General features: G+C 35.2%; 1 protein-coding gene across 3 annotated transcripts in view; it reads left to right on the top strand.

Annotated features, from left to right (window-relative positions):
* The window catches only part of BMAL2 (basic helix-loop-helix ARNT like 2), a 39,938-nt gene extending 15,704 nt beyond the window's left edge, over positions 1-24,234 (top strand). Inside the window, exons 5-18 of one of the 3 annotated variants that reach the window (XR_012653649.1) lie at positions 798-955; positions 3,025-3,104; positions 3,865-3,957; positions 6,020-6,137; positions 6,958-7,101; positions 8,763-9,003; positions 9,927-10,033; positions 10,630-10,780; positions 12,003-12,058; positions 12,878-12,986; positions 18,636-18,723; positions 20,410-20,518; positions 21,822-22,248; positions 23,609-24,234. Coding sequence is in view for 2 of the 3 variants with exons in the window: in XM_075051921.1 (XP_074908022.1) it covers positions 798-955; positions 3,025-3,104; positions 3,865-3,957; positions 6,020-6,137; positions 6,958-7,101; positions 8,763-9,003; positions 9,927-10,033; positions 10,630-10,780; positions 12,003-12,058; positions 12,878-12,986; positions 18,636-18,723; positions 20,410-20,518; positions 21,822-21,958 (1,591 nt within the window). In the remaining variant the exon portion in view is untranslated. Of the gene's footprint in view, positions 1-797; positions 956-3,024; positions 3,105-3,864; positions 3,958-6,019; positions 6,138-6,957; positions 7,102-8,762; positions 9,004-9,926; positions 10,034-10,629; positions 10,781-12,002; positions 12,059-12,877; positions 12,987-18,635; positions 18,724-20,409; positions 20,519-21,821 lie in introns of all 3 variants that reach the window. The other 2 variants (XM_075051921.1, XM_075051920.1) reach the window with 2 other exon arrangements.
* Positions 24,235-24,600: the final 366 nt, after the last annotated feature.

Raw genomic sequence — 24,600 nt, 5'->3', positions numbered from 1 at the left:
TCTGTGGTTGAGTTCTTGGACAGAGGCTTATCAAGAGATGAAACCTGAGACACAAAGTATCCACAAAGGCTGAAACCCTTTCTACCACCTTATCAGGTGAATGAAGGGGAAGGCTTTCTGAAATGCCTCTGGTGAAATTACATGAGGCATAGCTTTTTATTTCGGTTTCCACTACAACTCCTATAAGCACACATAAATGTATTGTTTGTTGCTTCTGCTGTGCTATGAATAAATGCTTGTGTTTGTGTCTGTCTTCAAGCTGAGTAATTTTTAAGGTAATGAGATAACAAGAAGGCACTGCTCATCTCAGATTGTTGTGAGTTTGCATAAAACAGATTTGAGAGATGCTTTAGGAAGTGCTGAGAGTGTTCCTTAAAAAAAAAAAAAAAGTTGCAGAATGAATACCCCAACTTAGTTACACAAGCCAGGTAGAGATAGGGCCAGGGAGCAGAAATGTCTTCCAGTGATTACTAATGATATCAAAAGTTCTCTGGTATACAGTAAGGTGTCAAGGGTCACAAGAAGAATTAACTTTTATAAGTCTTCATAGCCTCCTGTTCCTGCCACATATAATCAAGCTGTTGCTTGAGATATTTTTTCCCCCCTCAATATTTCACATCATTATTGTGATCATTTCTGTTTTGTTCAAGTGAATCCAATTCAATTGTCAAATACAAGTAGTGTATGAAAAACTGTTTCAGTGCAGTAGTACTTCTTGTGATATGTTCTGTTCCCAAAATTGAATTGGTTAGTATTATGGGGAAAATCATGTGTTCTAAAACAATTTTTCTTCTTAGAGAGGCTCACAGTCAAACAGAGAAGCGAAGAAGAGACAAAATGAATAATCTGATAGAGGAATTGTCTGCTATGATACCTCAGTGCAATCCCATGGCACGAAAGCTAGACAAGCTTACGGTGTTACGGATGGCTGTGCAACACTTAAAATCTTTAAAAGGTGAGTTTTAGGAAAATAATCCTGAAAGTTCTTGTTCTATCAGGAGTTACACTGTGTATCTTCTTTGTTAAGTAAATCAAAGGTCGTTTATTTTAATTTCCTTTCTGAATTCAGTTCTTCATTTAAATTTACTTGTTTGTAAATTCCAGAACTTCATTTCTTCTTTTTGCTTAGTATAGCAGAAAAAAAGCCACCCTTCAGTGTCTGGTATTTTCTGTCTGCTAAGGGGATGCCTTGCAACTGAATCACTCCTTGATTCTTTTTAAAAATTATAACAATCAAACAAGTCTGTCTTTCATTATTTTCCAACCCCCAAATTAAACTTATTCTGTGATCTCTCCACTTTCCATCATACTTTCTGTAACAGTAATACCTGTGGTGCTGTACTGATGCCAAGAGCTATACTGCTAATAGAGAAGCAAATGGTCTTCATGCTCCTGTTTGCAATCACAAATGTGGTAATAACATCAACCCTTTGTCTCTGTATTGGAATTTCATGTTTATCTGTTGACTTTGAAATTTACAACATCATGGAAAAACACCATTTAAAAAACCCAAACAACAAAACCAACCAACCAAAAAAACCCAACTAAATTTTGGGAGGGCTTTAAGTTGAAGGCCAAGTAATTTATAAAATATCAAATACTTCCAATGAGTTGTTTGTCCAGTGTGAGATTAGGAAAAAAGTCTCCTCAACAATGGGAAACCATGCTAATGTTTACCTAAAGAAACTGATGTAAGTAGTTGCACTGGTTGGGAGCACAGAGAACTCACTTCAGTGATAGGTTAAGTCTTTTACAGTGTAACTTCATAAAACCAAAACCAGTTGCATAAAACTAAAGAAAAAATTATGTTTGGACATAAACATCTTTCAAAGTTTTTTTTTTAACCTACAAGAACAATGGTCAGAAAGGAATGCTGCAAGACAAAACATACTTTAACAGAATGGTTGATGACTTTGATTACAGTAAAGTCTTAAACACCGTGAAATGTTAGAGAGTAACAAGAAAGAGTTATCAAAGATATTTTTCCTCCTCCGCAAAAATAATAATTTGGTCAACTGTAAGCAAAGATCAAAGACTGTCTGCATTGCAAAAAAAATTGATCATGAATACACATATCTAACAAGAACCCCATTAGCCGTAAGTCAAAAGAGTGTAGGAAATGAATTATGCTACTAACTTGACAGTAACAGAATCACAGAATAATTTAGGTTGGAAGGGTTTCCTAGAGGCCCATTGACACAAGCAGGCTGAGAATTTTGTGTAAAGAAATAATGTGACAGATTAGCAGGGCAGTAATTGCACTTGCAGGTTAAACAAGCATCTACAAGAAATCTTCAACTCAAACATTTGTATTTTAACAATAGGATATGAAAACTGGGCTCCATCCAGCACAGTTGTTATATGTATCTTCAAAACAAATGCTTTAAGAAAACGCAAGATACTATGTGGAATTATAGTGAATGCTGAAATTTGCTGGAAAGTTCAACGGCTATTTTCCTCAAAAAATATCTAGGAAAATTTGTGGAAATGCTTGTAATGGCTAAAAATTATTTTAGAGTACTTGCCACAGGTGCTAGAACAGTAAATATAGTGAGTCAGTCTCACTACATTTAGCGAGACATTCAGTTTAACTGCAATAGAGTGGGTTTTTTGATTGTTGGATATATAGTACTAATGAAGCATTGTTCATGCCAAAAGACAATTGCTAACATTGGAATTATTAGGCTGCAGCAAATGTTAAAGATTCTGAAATAGGCCTGCGAAATGTTTCTAGAAAATTCAGTTCTCATGATACCATTTCTCTAGCAGTACATTAAAGGTATCTGAACAGAATTCTCCTTGGTTTATGCTAAGTAAAGGGCAAGAAAAAAACTGGTTGTATGCCCATATTAATTACCATCATATGTTTATAAGGGTTTTTTTATTTTTAATATTTTATAATTTTACTTTTTCAGCTGTTGTGGTTGCAAAGAAATGTTATAAAATACAAAATAAGTATAACTGTTAAAAGTAAATTTAAAATGCAAATTTTGACATTATGCCTACAAATAATCTGTTTTCCAGGTTCCACTAGCTCCTATACAGAAGTCCGGTATAAACCTTCATTTTTAAAGGATGATGAGCTCCGACAGTTAATCCTTAGGGTAAGTGGAAGGAAACTCTCAATTAAATGATGTCCTTATTAAACCTTGCCATTAACTTGAGTTTTTAGTTGGAGAGTGCTTTTTTTCCCCACCTTTTTCTTCAAGCAAGTGCTTTGATGTATTTGATAAGTACTGGTTTATAAACTTTAAGCTATACAGGCTTTTTCATAAAGGGGTACAGAAGATGATTTGTGAGCATGGCAGACAGCAGCCCTTGAAGGGATAATAAATCTGTATACAATCTGCGTATTTAATACATAAAATTTTTAATGTTGATATTGAAGTCTGCATACAAGTTTAGAGAATGCTTTTAATGATGCATAAATGTACTTACAGTTGTTTGCTCTCCTTCATTTAAATTTTTAAAGATGTGCTTTGAAAAAGATGCAGAAGTAACACCTGAAAGAAAATCTTGTTTTCACACTTCATCCTAGACCCACACCCCTTTACCCTTTCTCATTTGCAACTATTTTCTTTTTGCTTTGCTGCAATAACAGACTTTGCTCAGATCTGTAAAATTACTCCCAAGTTAGGCTGTTTTGCAGCTGGCTCCCTCTTTTCCCAAAGCTGTGTTTAAGAAACTTCAGCTGTCTGTAGCTGAAGGTCTCATTTGGTCCTTGCAATCTTAATTGCTTTTTGATATTATTTATAACCTATTTAATTAAAAAATCAGGTTTAAAAGTGTACTTCCTTGTAGTCATCAATATTTATTGTATGTTTTAATTGTATGTTTTTAAAGACAGTATCTTTATATTTTCAGGCTGCAGATGGATTCCTATTTGTGGTTGGATGCCACAGAGGAAAAATTCTGTTTGTCTCGGAATCAGTTTGCAAAATACTTAATTATGATCAGGTGGTTATAATTGAGTTTCTTGGTTTGTTTTTACCTTGCATTTTCTTAGAAATTTTGAAACTTTTACATTTTATTGTGTATTACTAAAAAACAGTCCTTGTGTATCATTTCTTGGAATTTCTCTGATTTAACCTTCTTTAGAGTAAGGCTGAATATCCTGGAACAAAATATTTGCAAGTACAGTCAGTGTTCCTGACCTGAGTAATAGCAACAGATTTGAATTTATTATCCTTAAGAAAACTGCTAGTCTGAGAGGAGGGGATAATTTGAAGATGTCCTAATTTCTGTCTCCAAGAGATTTTCTTTTAAATGGTAAAGTGATTGGGGGGGGGGGGGGGGCAGGGTTTAGGCCAAGGAAAATTGGTAGTTCAGCAGTGGAAGTTAATTAAAGCTTTCTTCAGTGATGCCTTTATGCTCAGATGCACTGCGTAACACCTCAGCCACAATAACTATCTGTGTATATGCTTTTAACTTGAAGGAAACTGAGGCAGTGTGAGTTAGCTTAGCCTGTAGAGTAAGAGAAATAGGAAAAATAAAAGTACCTTCCATTAGTTGACATTTAACATCATGGACAATTACCACAAATAATCAAGGCATGATAACTTGTTCATGTATCTATGACTTCTGTTCCAAAAACAGAGGCTAAAACAGCTAGTGCTTCCATCTGTCTACTTCTATAACTTTGAAACCATTTGTGCTGTGTTCATTTTCTTCATAAATGGAAGGGTAACCAATCTGGACTCTGTTTTATAGGTTTTTTTATTTTTATTTAAAATAAAAAACAAACCAAAACTGTACCTCTTTTAAATTAAAGTGAAATGAATCATCTTATGGGAACAAGCATAAAGCAGATTTTTTTAATTTTTTTAAAAAAAACTTCTACACTGAATTTACTCAAGGACTAAAAAATACCTTTTGGAGTCTCTCACATCAGACATACCTACTTCTAGATCCATAAGATCTTTGCTGTTCCAGCCAAAGAGGTTCAGAGAACATGACTGACTTAACCCATCAATTTATTGGCTTATTTGGGAATTATTCTACGTTATGAATCACATCCTGCAGCCTAATCTGTTTATTACACCTATATATTTTGACAAGGCTGCTATTAGCCTTTCTAAGTGGCACTTGGCATTTTCCCTTTGCTTTAGGGTTAGATGGGACCTGGGCAAATGAAAGAGGCTGTATGTTTATTATCCTGCTTTCTTAGGAGGTTTTCATTAAACCCATTTCTGATTCTGGCTTATTGGAAAAATGCTCCCCTTCATGTATGCAGTGGTCACATAGCAAGTGGCATGCCTCCAAAATGAATTGCAATTTGAATCTAGAATACTGCTTGTCTACCCATTGATTTGATCTGCTGTGGTAAAAGTAAGCAATGAAAAAAACCAAAACTAGCCCACTTCTCTGAGATTTCCTTGCTGTTTCAAAAGAAAGTAGTGCTGCCTACAGTAGTGCAGCAGACCACTTACTCTGGATCAGCAGAGCCAGCAGGTTGAATGGATCCCAGCTAGAGAGATTTCTGTAAATAGCCCCTACTAAGGAGTGCTGAAGTGAGCTGACCCCTGCTTCCAGGCAGCTCCTTGCCCAGTGATGCCATTTTGTCCAACCAAATTAGAGCTTGGAGTCATTAGGTAGCATGAATATTTCTTTATTTCCTCCCTGGCTCCCAGTAATCTGAGAGTGGAGTTATTTTGTGCATAACCTTCTTTGGCTAGGATCAGGAATCATATTATGTACATAAATAAAACATTCAGTTTTACAGGACTGTTTTTTTGATATCCAACTAAATCTGCTATTTTTCAAGGGGGCAGTAACAAATTATGGTTTTACTACCCTGTGTTTATAAAAATAATATTAAAAAACAGCAAATTAAATGCAGATTAGAATACTGATGTTTAGAGTAACTGTGGTATTTGACTTTGACCTTTTCTTTTTTTAATGGTGTAGAAAGTTGCTTTTCTGAGATAAGTAATATGTGTAGGGTCCTGTTCTAAAATGATGTGGTTCTTATTTCTTTTGCTTTTTGGTGTCTGGGGTTTTTTGTTTTTGTTTTAAATAGGCCAGTTTAATTGGACAAAGTTTGTTTGATTACTTGCATCCAAAAGATGTTGCAAAAGTTAAGGAGCAACTTTCTTCTTCAGATGTCTCTCCTAGGGAGAAGCTCGTAGATGGGAAAAGTAAGTCATATTTGAGTGTCCTCAAATTTTTTTTTAAAGAGATGTTAATAAATCTAGTGACTACACAGGACATATTCCTGTATTCCTATGTGCATAGATGTACAAACTCGAGGTATAATTTCTATTAAACAAACATATTTGAATGCTTATCTGCTGCTTAGAATGCACTTACAGTTTAAAAGCTAGCCCAGAAAAGAATTTATTTTAGAAAATAAGAATTACTGAAATTTGCATTGTTAAACATTTACCAAGATGTGGTCTGACATTCTTCCTATCAGGCATACTACTTTTTTTTCTTGTATTTGATAGGTCTTGTCAATACAAAAGACCTGATGTAGTCGAACATGGGATAAAATACTTCAATATCAAGAATCACTGTCTTCTCTGAAAATGCTAAGTGTCAATCCTAATTTAACCAAATCTTATTTTGTTTACAGTTATTTCTAATATGGAAAGTGTTATGTACTGTGCAGCTAATGACTATTTTATAGCTGGCTTTTATAAGCATCTTTGCACTTCTTCCTTGTACCAAATAGAAGTTGAAAGTTTATAAAGCATACTTATTAAAATACCATTCAGGATATCAAGAAACATTTAAAAATAGTTTGGTAGTTCTTTTTAATTTTGGAATCTGTGTGACAGTCACGTTTTCTTTGCCCTGTTTAAGTTATTAGTCTTCATTTTTAATTGTATGGACAAAATTTAGGCCACTAAACAGTAAGGAGAAAGTACTGGAAGCTAAAATGAAGAAAAGGCCTTGTATTCTGAAGTTTTATTGTTGGATTTTGGTTTTTTAACCACTTTACTAAATTTTTGTAAGCTGGCTTGCAAGTACACACAGATTTTCAAGCTGGACCAGCTCGACTGAATTCTGGTGCTCGTCGTTCCTTCTTTTGTCGGATAAAATGCAGTAGGACCACAGTCAAAGAAGAAAAGGAGTGCTTGCCCAACCCAAAAAAGAAAGGTATTCAAACAGTGTAGATGAAGTGGGGGCTTTCTGTCTTGAAACTTGGTATACTTAAGTTCCAAGTCAGTAGTGTGACCCTTGTAGTTATCACTGATTGACAAAGTAGCTCTAGAGAAGTGTCAATATGTACTTGAGACATGTTCTGAAAAACAGTCTAATTGTACTCTTTCTCCTCCGTATTCACTCCTGGAAAAGAGGGAGGGAGGAACCTGAGTTACAGTGGCTGTTTAGGAGCACGTGGTCTGTGGTAGTCAAATTTTAGAAGTCTCAGGGAAACCAGAAGAATGAAACTAAATAACATATTTCTTGAAGATAACTGTCTGACTAAGGCCTGCAAAATCTACTGTTTTGAAGGAAAAAAAAGCAAGTAAACACCTTTTTTTTCTGATTTACTTTTTCTGTTGTGTGTACTTAAAAGTATGAATTTTCCTTTTTTTTTCTTTTAGTAGTAAAGTTAATTTATCAGTTTAATTTCATTCAGTTTTCCAGTAATTTTAATTCAGTCCATTTTTGGTACACCTGTACAGCAGCATACTCTTGTCAAGTTTTCAGTGAATGGATCTTTTTAAAATGTAATTTCCAGCTTTTGTTTAATACCTTAGTATTGTTTTTTGCAAAGGTGTGCTGAAATTTTGACCCTGAAAAAATCCTCCTACTTTTTTTTTCAATGTCACCTATTATTGTTGAAATACTTATTTTACAATAGTAAATTTTAAAACAGGTCTGTAACTGTAAGTAAATAGAATTCAGTCTCCTTTGATGTGCCAACTAACTCGGTGAGATAAGAATTTAACCAGTAGAAATGTTTCTCAGGAAAGCAGTATTGAGGGAAGGCACCTTGACAATCTGAGAAATTGTAACAAATTCACAGTAGGATAACTCAATTTTTCATTTTACAGAGTTGATAGATGTTTTCCATAGTTGATAGGAAATCAAATCTATGTAAAGCATAATTTTTTCAGAATACAGATATCGAGAGTATTTTGTCAATTTTTTGAAAGATAGTTACTGTAAGAGACATAATGTCATCTTTATGACTTGATGTGTATGGGTGTGTTTGCGTGTTATATAGGCAGCAAAGAGTCTACCAGCCATAGGAATGAATGACGGTATATGCTGTAATTTAAGACTTTTAAAATATTTGTGTTCCTAGAAAATTGAGGAATTCAGAAGCCTAAGATAAATAGAAAATATGCTAGGTTGTTTTGGTTTGTTCTCTTAACTGCTTCTTTGAGCAATTGCAGTAAGCGTATGTTAAGATCATTGTGTTCACAAAAGGTAAATTGATTTGGAAGCTACTGAGTGCCTCTCCAGTTTATTTTAAACAAAACCATATAGAGAATGTTTTCTGTGGGTTACCAGGCTGTTGGTGTACTTTCGTTTTTGTTTTTGTTTTTTTTTCTGTGAGACTGTGTTTGAACTGCCAACACCTGTAATTTATCTTCCTAAATCTTACATAGGATTAGAAGTTCTCTCTCCAGGTAAACCCAGTAGTACAAAATTAATTAAAAAATACTCTGTAAAATTATCTATAGACTTGTACAGTTTTGTAGGTAAGCATAAAACGTAGTTGCTGGTCTCATGGTGAACGGAATTAAAAAGTAATTCAGTTTACTTTTTGAACAATAACTGCTTCTTATTTCATTTCTTTTTATTAGATCACAGAAAATACTGTACTATTCACTGTACTGGGTATATGAAGAACTGGCCTCCTAATGAGGTGGGAGTAGAAGAGGAAAATGATGTAGAAAAGGACAGTAGTAACTTTAACTGTCTTGTTGCAATTGGGAGGTTACACCCTTATATTGTTCCACAAAAGAGTGGAGAGATAAAAGTCAAAGCAACAGAATTTGTTACACGATTTGCCATGGATGGAAAATTTGTTTATGTAGATCAGCGGTAAGCGTTTTGTTCTTTAATGAAGAGAAAATGAACATGACACCACTAGTTAAATTTTCTAATACTTTGTCAGAACTGAAATTTCTCAAGCAGAATAGAATTTCTAGGTGCTGTACACAGGAAGCAGTTCATTCTGAATCTATGAGTGCTTGTGCTTTGGTTTTTTTGTCAAACATAAAATGTAATATATAAAAGTAAGTGTGTTGTCCTATAGGAAAAGGTGAGCTAGCAAGATTAAAATATGTCATAAAATGCACTCATGTACTTATTATTTATAAAGAAAAATCTCAAGTTAGAGCTTCATAGCTATGCATATGACTTAAGTAACAAACACTTAACCAAAAATTACTTCTTAAAATCTTACTATTTGGAACAAATACATTATATCTAAATGAGGTACCAAATTATTTCTTTAGAAGCGAAAGCTAAGTTCTTATTTTCTGAACCTTCTAAAACAGACTTTTATTTGTTGTAGAGACTGACTTACCACTTTGCATTTTGAATTTCAGTATTGTCACTGGAAGCTTTTCAGTCATCTAAAAGTGTCAGTTTAAACCTATGCCTTAAAGTGGCAGAGCAAAATTCAACTTCTAAATTTTTTTAATGACTCCTTATGTATGACCACTACCCTGATTGGCTAATGGGAAGACCTAATGATCATAAGTATTTTGTGTGTACATGTGGTTTGCATGTTTAAACACTGATATTTTGTCTTTGAATTGCCATTCATTGTAAATGGATAATTTGCAGTGAATAATAATTCATGTTGTTTTAGAGCTATACTAATGCTGTATCTTTTTCCCCAAACATGAACACAAGCATCTGTTTCTTTAGATACTAATTTTCCGCTTAATCTGATACTGAAGAAAACAAGCTTTGCAATTGTTTGAATCCGCTGTAGTTCATGTTTTTATTTCTAACAGTGCAACAGCAATTTTAGGGTATCTACCACAAGAGCTTCTAGGAACTTCTTGTTACGAGTACTGCCATCAAGATGATCACAATCATCTAGCTGAAAAACATAAAGAAGGTACAAAACAATTGGTTCTCCCAGACTACTTGCAACTACATGTAACTGCTGTGTGAAAACACTAGAAATCAAAAACTCAGAAGCTGAGAATTAATAAAACTAAACAGTGTTAGCGTTGTCCTCTTCTACATCTGCATTAAGACATGCCCACATAAAGCTTGTAAAAAAAGCAAGGAGAAACTTCTGTTGTCTTGGATCTTGGTGCATTGCTTTAATCACAAGGGAGTAATGTTAATGCTTCTTTCAACCCTCTGCTTCGATTATTTATAAGAATGAGGAAGGAATCCTGAAGAGCAAATGTGCCTAATCATACAATTGAAGACGCTGATTATGAAAGATCACTAAGTCAGGAGTCTTCCTTACTAGTGGTTTGCAAAAACTAAGTACTTGGGCTTTAATTTAAGATTAATAACATTGCTGAAACTATAGTTTGATTTTGGTAGGGGTCCTGTCCTGTCAGTTGTTCTGGCATTTAGTTTGTATTTCTGGCCATCAAAAACATTTTGGTTTTATGATGCTATAAAACGTTATAATTTTTTTTAACTTTATTTTTCTAAGTATAAATATGGTGATTACAACTTTCCTTTCTTATCTAGTGTTGCAGAATAAAGAAAAAGTATTTACAAATTCCTACAAATTTAGAGCAAAAGATGGGACTTTCATTACTTTAAAGAGTCAGTGGTTTAGTTTCATGAATCCCTGGACCAAAGAACTGGAGTACATTGTATCAAACAACACTGTGGTATTGTAAGTAATTCACATGAATCCCCATGTTATTTTTTGCCTTAATTACAGTTAGAATTAACAGAAAGCAACCTGTTGAAGAAGCAGAACAAGACTAGAAAATGACACCGCACAAAAAGTGGTTGAGTAACCTGGAAGAACATTTTTTTTGCATTTACCAGTTATTTTTATTTCAGGCTTAAGTTGTGGATTTGACCCTGAAAACCATGCTATTTCACAGTAGAAAAAGAGGTGAAAGAGTTTCTTATGAAAGGAAGAAAGGAAGGATCTTTTAAAAAAAGTAGATATGAATAAATTGAAATGTGTAGTTAGTTCTTTTCCTTCTGAGCTTTACAAGACTGCATGTGTCAGTTGACTTAAAATTAAGTGCTACCCTACCTACTATCTGTCAGAATGTGGGGAAGCATAATTGATAGATCATAGAAATGCAAGGTGGGACAAAAAGATACTCTTTAAATTGATTGCAAGGGAGGAGCCTGCGAGACAGTAAATGTGTGTGTGTTTAATTCTTTTTTTATTTTTAATTCTTCTTTCTCGTTCTCTGTGTCTGGCAATGGAACTATAATTCAGATTGTTCCAATGATACTGAGGATCTCTGCCAATGACTGGGATTTTTAGAGGGGCATGGATAGGATTTTATTTCCATTAAACCAAGTTGTTAAGGGGGCCTTTCACCCGTTCAGTAGCTGCTTCGTGTCTTAAGTCAACATCACCCACCTATTTTGCTCAGGTCCTTTTTCCTCAAGAAGACAGAGAAGAGCGGTTCAGACAGTCTGTGCTGCCCGACAGCCACAGGCCAGTTGTGCCTGCCCTGCAGATCTGGGCACCTGCAGCTCTCCAGAGGAGGGAAGGCAGGCAGCAGCTGCTGGCTGAAGGGAGCCACTGACCTGTCCTTGTAGCAGTTGTTTCTGGTTAACTGGTCTCCCTCCTAGTAGTAGAAATGGCAGCCTTGTTTTCTTGTCATGGAACACAGACAACTATATTGGCCTTTCTTCTTTATTTGGAGAGTAAGTGGAAATTAATATTTCACCCAGTGCTTCAGAAAAATACAAAGAATTGAACATTGAAATGTGAGGAATATCTTTTTTTTTTTTTACTAGTTTGACAATGTTAGTTTTTACTCTGTGTAAAGCATTATTGAAATCAAGCATAAATATGCTGGGTTTTGCCTTTGAGAAACTTGCTGATTTTTTTGTGTTTATTAATTTATTTATTTAAATCTCAGAGGTCATAACGAGTCAGCTGAAGAACAGGTCCTGTATGGTTCCCAGCCTGCAGAAGGCAAGTGTCGCTTCTTACAGTTATCATAGGTGCATCTCCTGATCAAGCATTACAATTTTAGATTTATTCAATCCAGGAATTCTTTTTATTCTAGGTTGTTGTGCAAGGAAGGATTAATTTTTTTTTAAGCTAATTCTGGTGACAATTTCTACTTCCTCACAGCATCCCTAATTCATATCATTCACATAACTGTGATCAGAAGGGCTTATAGCAGATCTTGTCCTTCTAGCAGCTTCTGCTATACCTAGGATTTTGGTTGATAGGATGATATGCTTCTGTCACAGACTCTTTTCATATTTTTCCTGGCTTTCTGAAGAAATGCAATTGTACTGTCTGAGTTTACCTGTAGAATATAGGATGATACTGATATTCACATATATATTTGTCAATATTTTTCTCCTGTGTATAGATTCTGATTTCTACATGCTGTTTTATCATCTTGCTATAAGGTTTTTTATTTTTACTTTTAAATTTGTTCTTTTTAATAACTGCTGTTTGTGAAAAATCCAGGTGTTTTTTTTTTTCTCATGTGTTTTGTATTGTCCGTGAGAGAGACTGGAGGTGGTAATGATTAAAACTAATTTCACTACCAGGGATCAGCAGTTTTCACAAATATATTATTCGCTTATCTTTATATTTTAAATGAGGCTTACAACACCCTCCCCCGTGAGTTAGTGTTTTAAGGAATTTAATTTCTGAAAATAAGAGATATAGAACAAAAACTGCTTTAAAATGAATCCTTGAGGTGATTGTTCCTTGCTGTGTAATGAAACTGCTACAAACTTAAGGTTTTGTTTTGGTTTTTTTTTTTAACTGTAGATGCTGTAAAACAGTCTTTAGTAAGTGTACCTGGAATGTCCTCTGGAACAGTTCTTGGTGCTGGAAGTATAGGAACCGAAATTGCAAATGAAATATTAGAATTACAAAGGTAATAAATGCTTAACATCATACATTAGGCTTTTAAGTAAAGATAGAGAAGAGGTATGCGTGATTCTGTGGGGGTTGTTCAAGTTTCATTTTTATTGTGTTATATGTTTAAAATATTTTTAGGTTGAGCAGTGGCATTATGAGATACCAATTATAACCTAATGTTAGTCTCATGCATGGCAGAACACATCACTGGCCTTGATAAATAGTTTTGTTCTGGTCATGCAATTTCCTTTGTTAATGAAAGTATTATTTAACTATGACTTCAAAAGCGTTACTGTGATGCAGCTCCTTCACATCATGTTGAAATGGGTGGATAAACCATTCGGCAATGGAAAATCAGTTGTCTGTGAGTAGCGTTTATATTTTTCTGGTAGTATCTTTCTGCTAGGAGAACTTTTCTTGAAACAGTCCCCAGTGGAGCACTTTCATAGCCTGTATTGTCCCTTTCCTGATTATCCTGAATGTAGACTAAAGTGATAGGACAATTCCTTCCCAGTACTCAGCCATAGATGAAGAAAAACCTTACTGCGTCATTCCAAATGGGAATCCATACAAGAATCAAATTGTTAATTAAAGACCAACCCTTTTAAAACTAACTAGTTTTAGCAGGTGCATAGCATAGCCAAGGAATTAGAAAGGAAGAAACATAATTTTAATGTGAAGATATCCTTACGTATTTTTTGTGTTGGGTACCCACAGTGGTGCCTGACTTGCTTACAGAGGAAGATGTTATTACGCTATGTCAGTTTGCACTGTATCAGCATTTGTTGTCTAAGAACATTTTTTTTAAGAAGTCTCCGAGTCCCCTAATTCCAGGACTTTGGGATGCACATGCACAGAAAAAGTCTGTTTTCAGTCACAACTCTTCCAGGAATTAAGGCTTCATCAGAAGGTCCAACCACTTTTGTTAAGGTCAAATTTAGGATAATGGTACTATCATCTCATCAGCACAGGACAAGTTATCTAAGTGTTAGCTTTGGATAATGAAGTCATCCCTCAGACTTTAGATCTTATACTTCCAGTTCCAGGTAAAGGAATGCCAAGAAATTTTTTATGTCTGCAGAGCAGTGTGTTCCAAGGTCCCATACGTAGTTCTTTCCACTGGCACTTGTGCAACTGGACCTGAAAGAGTAGTAATACTACACCTTCCAGGAAGAAGTACACCAGTTTTGGCAACAATGGTAAAGGTGTAAGGAATAGTTTCATATCATAGAATATCCTGAGTTGGAAGGAACCCATGAGGATCACCAAGTCCAACTCCTGATTCTACACGGGCAACCTAAAAGTTAAGCCATATATCTAAAAGTGTTGTCCAAATGCTTCTTGAACACTGACAGGCTTTGGGTCATGACCACTTCCCTGGGGAGCTTGTTCCAGGGCTTGACCATCCTCTCAGAGAAGATCTTTTTCCTAATATCTTCCCCTGATACAGCTTTAAGCTGTTCTCCACGTCCTATCACCGGATACCAGAGACAAGACATCAGCACCTCCCTCTCTGTTCTCCTTCATAAGGAAGTTGTAGACAGCAATGAGCTCACCTCTCATTCTCCTCTTCTCTAAGCTGAGCAAACCTAGTATCCTCAGCTGTTCCTCATAAATCATGCCCTCTAGTCCTTTCACCATCTTTGCCCTCCTTTGGACACATGCTAATATTTTTATATCCTTCTTAAATTGTGGTGCCCAGAACTGCACAGAGTACTTGAGGTGAGGCCACACCTATGCTGAGTCCATTGGGACAGTCACTTCTTTTGACTGGTTAGCTATACTGTCCTTAATGCACCCCAGGATACTGTTGTCCCTCTTGGCCGCCAGGGCACATTGTTGACTCATATTGACCATACCATCCACCAAACCCCCCAGATCTCTTTCTGCAGTGCAGCACTCCAGCCTCTTGTCCTCCAGTCTATAAATACATTGATATGCCATAGCATAGTCAGCTTCTGCTGTTTCAGTAGTAGTCTGACTCATCAGCTTGTCTGTGAGGATGTAAAGGGAAACAGTGTGAAAAGCTTTACAAACAAAAGTCAAAGTAAACAACATCCAATGCTGTCTCATCCACCGAGCTAGTCACCTCCTTGTAGAAGGCTGTCAGGTTGGTTAAGTGTGATTTCCCCTTTGTAAGTCCATGCTGAGGTCCAGGGTTGCACATTATCTCTTCGTAATGTGGTTGTCTTCTCAGCTATCTCTCCATCCAAAAACTATTTAATCTTCTGAAACAGTAAAACCCATGGTCAGAGCCTAAGAGTGTGAAGAGTGACAGTGGTAGATGTTTCTTACTCTGGTTCCAGTATTTTGGAATCGCCTTCCAACAATGAGCTCATATCCCTTTACTAGAATAGTCAAATTGCGCAGGGAATCATTCATTTTCAATGAAAGGAAGAAAAGAATAAACACTTCAGTTGTGATGGGATGAAAAGATTGCTACTTAAAAAAAAAATTAAAAAATCCATCCCACAGGATGATGGCAGGTTGCTGGGATTATCCAGCAAGGGGGAGAAAAAGCACTGGCAACAAAAAAAGGATTGATATCCTCAACAGCAAAGATGGGATGTTACATTTTGGTAATACCATTGTTAATGTCCTCTCATCAGTACCATAGAGGGAAGGAGAGTCACTTTTTAATTCAGTTTTCAAAAAGATTTATTAAGTTGTCAAAAGTTACTATCTCTGACAGTTAATATCCAGGCATGACCCAAGAGCTTAATTTGACTCTTGTTCTGGACACTTCAGTCAGCTCAATGTGATGGTCTTGATTGACATCACCTGACCTTTGCTGAAAATGCTCATCTATGTGAGCATATGTGTCAGCAGCTTAAGGAAACCAGTTTATTAAGTAGATGAATAATAAATTTGCTGGATGATGAAAGAATGAATGCATTCCTGGGAAGGTTTTCTTTGAAGCTACCCTTTGAAAGTTGTGGTATTTGTGCTTTTAAGAACCACAAGCAATGCTCTTTCTCTTCATATTGCTACAGAGGCAATAGTTTTAGGAGCAATATCTTCCTAAGCAACAGAGGGAAATTTTGTGAGCTTAGTATGAAGATCTAACCAACCCATTACTCCTCTTCTGTGGCAATTCAGGAGGTCACGAGAGCAAAGTCTATCTGTTTTAATCTTAGGAAGCAGAAGAATCCATTACAACAGATAGAACTGTGGAATTTGGAGAAGATATTATGGTACTGAATTAATCTCCCCAATTTGGGGGGAAATTTTTTTGTAAGAGTGGGATTTTTTTTTTTCAGTCTGTTTAAATGGAGTTCAGCTGTACAGCTGAGGCAAGTATGACTGAGGCCTCTTTAGGGCTATTTCAGGGGAATATTTATTATTTCATATCCTTCCTGATCCCAAAAGAAGAATGGATTTTTCTAGTCCATTACAGACCTTACAGAAATTGAGCTTATTCATCAAAAAGTTCAGCTTCCATAGTATTAACACTGACATAATTTTCTTTCTGTCTGTCTGCCTATCATAATCTTGAAGCTCGTGATGCATACCTCCATATCTGTCAGAGATTCATTTTGTAGATGTCTTAATTTCATCATATAAGTAAAGCATGGTTTTATGCCTTCATGGAGCAGCAGTTTGTTTGATTTACCAAAACATCTTTTCAGGAAGAGCACAGTGATAGTTCAGACTTGCTTCTAATTTAAAAAGTGAGGCTGCTAGGAGAAATAAAAAAAACACAAGTTCTGGATTCAAAGAACTACTTTCCAGGGCAAATATTTGTTGAAGTGCTGCAGTGATGAGCACATGCCTCAAGAAGCTGCATCAGGTAGTCTTAGTCTTCAAGTCATTGATTGAACTTAGTGTTTCTCCTGGTTATGTTCACATCTTGAAGACTGGTTAGTAAATGAAACAACGTTATGTTGCTTTCTCTGGGAACAGTCGTCTTATTTCTCAACTAATAGACTGAACATCACAAGATTTTGGAAGGAAAAATGTTTTGCTTGCTAGCTTCATCAGCCACACTGATCTGAGCCATTTTAGTCTTGTGTAGGTGTGTTTGTTTCAGTGGTCTTAGTTATCTATGGACACTGGAAACTGAGAAAAGAACTTGTGTTGAAACTAATAGCCCAGGAAGTTGCCATGCAGGTGAAAGAAAAGGTTATAAGAGCAAAGTCATGTAGAATAAGGTAAACTGTGCCAAAGAAACGGCAGTTCTGAAAAGAAACCAGCTATGGGAGGGAACAGTTGCACTGTGTAACTGGGGTGTCTGGCATCATATTCATCCTATGGCCCTGTATCTTGGGGGAAAATAAACTAGAGGTGTTCACAAATACAATTGGCCATTGAAGGCCTCATCAGTAAGAACTGAATGTTTCTGGAGATGTCTGGATGTAGTTGCTTGCACCCAGATTTAGTTCACTTTTCCAGAATCGTTGCTGAGAACAATGCTGTATTTCTTTCCAGGTGAAGAGTAGAACTTCATGCTATTTTTTCATTTTTCTTTTGTATGAAATCAAGTTACTGTCTTGCACACGCTGAGGCAATCAAAATTACACAAAAGAGTGACCAACATAGGCTAACACCAGCTGTTTTTCATCACATACCTTTGTGACTACAAACATAATCCAATAAGATGAGTGCATTTACTATCTGAATCTGCTCTCTGCACTTTTTTAATATCAGGAAGACACAGATGGTTCTCAAGCTGTGTATCAGGCATCACCAAGTTGGTTTTGTTTTGTTTTTTTTTAAGTTTCAGGACTATGCCTACAGCTCTATTTACAAGCATATCTGAATTGAATTAGCATCTGATGAATGATCATTTCAGTTACAGCAATGCTATAAATCTATTCAATTTGGAGTTTTTGTCCCAGCTTTTAGAGATGGCACTACTGCTTATCAAATGGCACATTGGATATTGGAATGTAGGGAATTAACAAATATTCCACACAAATAACTCTGATTCCTTAAGATAGGCTGTTTATTCAACCATTTTCTATCTTTCCTCCAATCCCTTATCACATTTTGGATCTGAGGAAGTGATGGAAATGGAAGCATCCTGAGTGCCCCAATTCTTTTATACCCTTGTCCTTTGGGAGTCAGGAAGAGCAGGGGGAGATGCGAGCAAGCTGTGCAAAGGGTCCTGGTACGACATTTTCACTATTAGTTTCATCTCTGGTATGTTTGGTGAGGGAGGATGAGAAGTATCTGAAAAAAATTCTGGTAACAAACAAGTGGTCTTTATTTTTAGTTGGAATTTTACAAAAATATAGAAAGATGGGTATAACAAAATAATAGTAGAGGGAACATTAGAAGGATGTGTTGTTTTCCTTCCACCATTGTCCTTATGTTGTCTGTATTCTGTATGTATTTGAAATGTACCTATTTGTCCCAATGTGCATAATTCTGAAACCTGTTACTCTCTGGTTGTCAGTGCTGGTGATTTCAACAGAAAAAATAAAAAAGTGTGCTCAAGTAATTATGACCCATGGCCTTTATTGATCTCTTCTGCTTTTTGTGTTATCAAAACTTGGAGCAGGAGAATTTAGAATCTTCAGGAGAATTTAAGACAACATTGTCTCAGATTAGCTGGCTTATTCTTCGTCACTGGGGAGGTCTGGTGGGTTCTGCAACACACAGGCTATTTTTCAGTTTATAATCAATGTGACTTGGTAAATCAACTAAACATATACAATTGTAGGTTGCATTCTTCACCATCTGGGGAGTTAAGTCCATCACATCTCTTGAGAAAGTCACCTTCTCCAGCTTTAACTGTAAACTGCAACAATGTGAGTATGTCACTGCCTGTAAAAGTCTAAAAGTAAAAGGTTAATGTCAGATAGCTCAAAGCTTATGGTTGAACAAATTACCCTCACTTGTGTTTTTGTGAGAGAATGTCTAAGGTATTGCCAACTACCTGGCAGCTATGAAAGTCTTTTGAGAGATGTGACAGCAGCAGAAGTTCCAACCTCATTTACGGGGGCATCAGTTCAAGCCTTAATAGGCTATTCCCAAGGCTGAGGGGACTGCAGTCTCCACTCAGTTATTAGGATCTCTGCTGAAGCTCTGCAAATATGCTAAATATGAGTGTGATTCATGCAATGAGGGCTCTTCTGGATTTGGAATTGCATTAAAACTTCTGCTAAATAACCGTCAGAGAGTAAAAGTGTTTCTGCCTGTTTGGTTTGGCAACCTAGATAAAATATCAGTTCTTGGTTTCTCTCACTTGTACTTTTAATGTTGTTGAAGACCCTTTTAAAAATCTGTGCTGTATGTTCTCAGTTTTGACATGTTTAAAATTTTTACTTTGAAGGTATTCCAGTAGTCTTCTAAAAATTTATAAATATGCTGTTTTGCTAATCTAGTAGTGCTGGTAACACCTCAAACTATAACTTTCACTATAACTATGGAATAATTAACGGTTTTTTTACCTAAGTATATTGTATGTTGTATATTGTGCACTATATGAACAAATATTTACTTCTCCATCAGCACTTCTTTGAATGTAAATTTCTTTCAATTTAAAGACAGTTTATCTTCCCACTGCAGTTTTCATTTCCTGACAATACTGTTCTGGACTAGGGATTGTTTTGGCTTCCCCTCTTTTTTATGATCAGTTCTCCCCTGCCTTACTGCAGGTCTTTCTCCCGAAGAGTTGTTTGACTTAAATATACTGAACTCTAAAGCATGCAGCATCTCATCATGAGGATAACTTAATTGTATTCATTGAAGGTTTTTCTTTATTCTGTGCTTTGGTATCCCATTTGTTCCTAAAATGCTTTTGTAAAGTATTTCAACTTTATTAATTTCCAAGTAGAACACACACAAGTCAGGTAACCCATGTGTTACATGAAACAAATCGGGGGAGGGGGGAGAGATTACTTTTTTTGTCTGGTATGGTTGGGTTAGGATGACTTCCATCTCTGTTGTTGCTAGCCTCATTTTTCTGAAGTGCAAAAAGTAATTTAAAACTACTTAGATTTTTATCATGATGGTAACAAGATGCAAAATAATAGAAAAGATACAAGTTTATAATACATATAGTTTAATGCATGTAGAACATGGGAGGTATGAGGGTCTTCTTTTTATCTTTTAGCTAGAATGTGTTGACATTGACAAACATGTCACTGGGAATTTGTAGTTTATGGTACTAGACATGGAAAGTATATACTAGTACAATTTGTTGTGCTGGATTTGTTTGCTGAATATTGAATTAGACCCTTAATAAAGCAGATGCCATCACTGGAAGTACCTTTGATAGATGTGTAAGGAACAGCTTTTTTTAAGCCAAGTCCAGTGCTACGTGAACTTCTAAAAATAATTATTTTTAAATGCGGTAGATCTGGCTGTTGATGCATATTTTTCATTTACTCTGGTTTTTAATACTTTGACAGTGATTTATGTTTCTGTAATGTAATAATCATGACTAAATCTAGGATTTAATTCTGTCCCTTTTACTACTTTTGTTCTTTCAGGTGCCAAATAAAGAGTTCATTCAGTTATGTCCTTCAGAAACAGAAGTTCTAGAGACTTCAGAACAGAACCAGGGTGCTATTCAATTTCCCAATAATGAACCTCTTCTCAGTAAGATTTATTTCTCTTGTGGATATTTTGGGGGTTGCAGGGGAAGAGATTTCTGATAAATGCTGTAATTTTTGAGTGCACCACTTTACAACCATGTATAAGTTGTAAGGAGATTTGTCTGTCTGTCTGAAGATGAGAGAACTCTTAAAACAGATGTGTTATCACTGGCAGGCAAACAGCAAAATTTGATCAGTGATTGAATCTCATGACAAAAATAATATCCTGTAACAGAAGTTTACCGTTGCATTCTTGCATGCCACAGTTTTAATTAGGTACTTACTAGTTCTCTCCAGAAAAGAGATATGGGTAAGGAAAAGTTATTTCAGTGCGGTGTAAGGGAACTGGTTGTGATTTGTGAACTATTGTCCTCTTAGCACTTTATCTCTTTCTTAACTGCAAGCTGTGAATAGTCAATACAAAGGGCTAGTCACAATGTTTCAGAGAGAATTTTATTTATTTATTTATTTCCCCCTTGTTCAAGCGTGCATGAAGGCAGCAGTTTGTCTGGATATAGGATTCCCTGGCCCTGTAAAAGGAGAATGCCATTGTATTATTTTTAACGTAAAAGCAAAGTGCTATAAAAGCAATGTTTATGCTTATCCTGTATTTCAGCTCGTAGCAACTTTTCTGGCTCCCTCTTTTATTTCAGTTACTAGAGATTTATTTATTTATTTATAACTAATAGCTTTCTTCCAGTTTAGCTATGAAAGCTTTATATTAAAAAAAAAAGGAAAAAAAAAGCTAATCCTTAAATACGGGAAGGGTTTGGAAAAGGAAAAAAAAAAAAAAACAACAACAATTATATTTATCCAAGATAGTCAAGGAAATGTTTTTCACTGATACTTGAGCTAAAGCATTTTACCTTACTGTTGTTAAAGGAAAGGGTATAGCATTGATTTCTAGAGCTAACATACAGGAACTTGTAAGATTTCAGGAGTTCATCCAGCATAGTACACTAGATGAGAATTCAGGTACATGATTGTGTTTCCCACTAAACTGACATAAGTTAGAAAGCAGTTCACTCCATGGATACCGGTTTTATTAGCTAGCAATTGGAGGTACTCCAATGGATTGGCAAGATGTAAGTCATCTTTTTAAATCAAGTTATGTATGTCCTTACAACTGTCTGTGGGCAGCCATTATTTCTATTACTTGGGGTTTTTTTTTTTTTTTTTAACATTTACATGTAAATGTTTGCCTCTACTTCAAAGGAGGGTGCTGTTTAAAAAAAACAAATGCTTTGAAAGTTACCATATTCTTCATGCTTTGTACTGCTTACGTTTATGTTTTAATAATTTTATAGGTGGTAATTCTCAGCTGGACTTTGATGCAATATGTGAAAATGATGACACTGCTATGACAGCTCTTATGAATTACTTGGAGGCTGATGGAGGGCTTGGAGATCCAGCTGAACTCAGTGATATACAATGGGCTCTCTAGTTTTGCTTTTTCAAAATAAGAAGGAATGTAAAACCCATAATACGCAACAACTGTGCATCCTCAGTACTGTATTATAATTTTTTAATGTTTCATTTGACTTCATACTTACTGTCTATACAATTTTAAAGACTGAAGCCTTGTTCAGAGAGAGACAGTTTATGCTGCACCTATGGAAAAATGCAATATTTTTTTCATAATGGGGAAACCTTGGAATTTTAATATTGAACCCTCTGTAACTGGAGTGCTTAAAACACATTACTATATTTTTGCTAAGAAGCTTTAACCAAAAGGTACTGTACAATTTACAGGAACATTTTTTTCCTTAGTTTTAATACTTAAACTTTTATTTATTGTTTTAGTTTCAAATGGTAGAATATTGATTATCCATGTTACTTCCTGTAAACCTTACGATACTTACATAGTTAAAGAATACTTGTAACTATTAAATTTCATTGAAATGATGATTTGCACACACTACAGTTGTAAAATAAGGTATTGTAATTCTCAAATGATGCAGTTTATGATTCCTTGCCCTTTTCAGAAGTGCAATTTTTGTAGTCAGAAGTGAAAATAAGGCATACAGTTCTGGGAGCAAGGATTTGAATTAGATCACCATAACAATCAGAAGAGAATGTTTTGAGAAAAATATTCACTTCCTTAGTATGCAAAAGTGATAAAGGTAGAAGAAAAGAGCAACAAAATCTTAATTACTATTTTGTATTGTTTGTGATGTATTATTTGAGAGGCAGTGCATAGAAAACTAATGCTATAACTGTAATAAAGCACTTTGGTCTCATCACTAGAGAAGTTTGGATAGGTTGTCTTGGTTCCAGAGTGAGGCTAGCACTGCCTATTAGTGAAGAAAATCTTAAAATTCTGTAGTATCTTTTATAGTCTCTATGTTTTTGGAGAGATTAGGGTGATTTTCTATTGCTTAAGTCTGTGACTTTTTAAAATATTTGTGTAATATAGTGCTGTCTGTAAGTAAATGCTATATAGGATGATCTTTTGGGGGACAGCTTTTGCAAGAATTGTATCACAGTTACAGCAAATTACTCAACATGGCACTTAATAGGTTGTATTAGAACAATATAGCATTAATATATAAAGTGGATCTTTTTATTTCTGGTATTAAAAGTTTAGACAAAATTTTGCATCTATCATAAAAGCATAATTTTTCTATTTTTTTTTTTAATTCGGGTAATGAAAAGAAAGCATTTGAAGATAGTTGATACATGTGCATGTTTTTAATACAGACATTTAAACACAGGCACCACCATAAGGACTACTGCATTTGTTTTAACACTGGAGGTGAGTGATAGGCAGCCCATTTCAGATCTTTTTATGAAGGCTGAAGTGTGTGAACAAATAGAAGTGGCAGTCGCTAGATGTCAGACTTCTACTGTTGGATAACTACCCTTTCCTGAATGAATACGTCATTTTGTCATGCACTGACTTCCTATGCCTTGACAGAGCAGCTTTATATCTTATAGATATGAATCAGTTTGCAAATGATGAGGTTTTTGGTGACATCTTGTCCAGGTTTTCTAGAGCGGCTTGTTGGATTGATTTTTTTTTTTAAGTCTATAGATTTTTTGCATTAAACTTGCATGTGATTTCCTGCATTCAATTTTTTTTTTTTTTTTACAGACATGGGGCCAAAATTATCTGTTCGCTAGCTTTATTAGAATAAAGTTTTCTGTTTCTTCACAGAAAATGAATTTTGGGCTATATCATGGAGCAAAGTGAAAAAAATAAACAGGAACTTTCTAAGAATTGATAGAATTCTATTTGTATAAAAGAAATTTGAGAATTTCAGTTTTTGCCATTGTAAAATGTATTTTCTTTATTCTAGAAACAAATTCTGAATAAAACAAATACTGTCGCTAACAGAAATAAATGAATAAATAAATAACTTAAAATTATACAGGCTTTCCTCAACATACTTTCTTTTTTAACTGGATTAGTTTGAAAATGGTGCAGATGTTATTGAAGGAACGTATTAATTCTTTTACAAGATTTATATAATCATCTAGAGTCAAAACACTATTTTTGGATTCTTCTTGGATTTCCCTAAAAAATAAAAACAAAAATGTAACTTTTGAGTCTTCTGCAGTCATTGATGAATATTATAGCTCTCAATTCATTTATTAGATTCTCCCTTTACTATTTGTGAATTTTTCTGGTTTAAAACAGTGTTACAAGAAAAAGTGTCACTTGTAAATGTTTATCATGAAATTAATACATACTTTTTAATACGGTTGAGATAGTTATACAAACAGAAGTAAGCACATACGATACAATTCTAGTACGATACAGACAGGTGTTTTTTTTCCTGGCATGGTTATCAGAGGATGTGGTTAAATCTGGTCAATAAAATGTTCCTTTGATGCACTGGTAGTTAGTCTGCTGACGATTCTACCAAATACTGAATTTATATATGAAGTACTCATGCTTTCAGATCCCAGTCTTGTTCTCTAAAAATATAAATGAGGAGTTTGAACTAATGTGGATTTTGGTAGTTCAGGATGATATTCCCTAGCCAGGGTAACCTTGTAATCCAAACTAACATGCATTTTCTAGGTACTAAAAACCCCTGATGTTGCAGCTTAATTCGGCCATCTCTGGAAAGGAGAGTGCCT

The sequence above is a fragment of the Buteo buteo genome, chromosome 19 (assembly GCF_964188355.1).
Source record: "Buteo buteo chromosome 19, bButBut1.hap1.1, whole genome shotgun sequence".
NCBI classification, from domain to species: Eukaryota; Metazoa; Chordata; class Aves; order Accipitriformes; family Accipitridae; genus Buteo; species Buteo buteo.
This window is presented reverse-complemented; position numbering and strand designations above follow the sequence as displayed.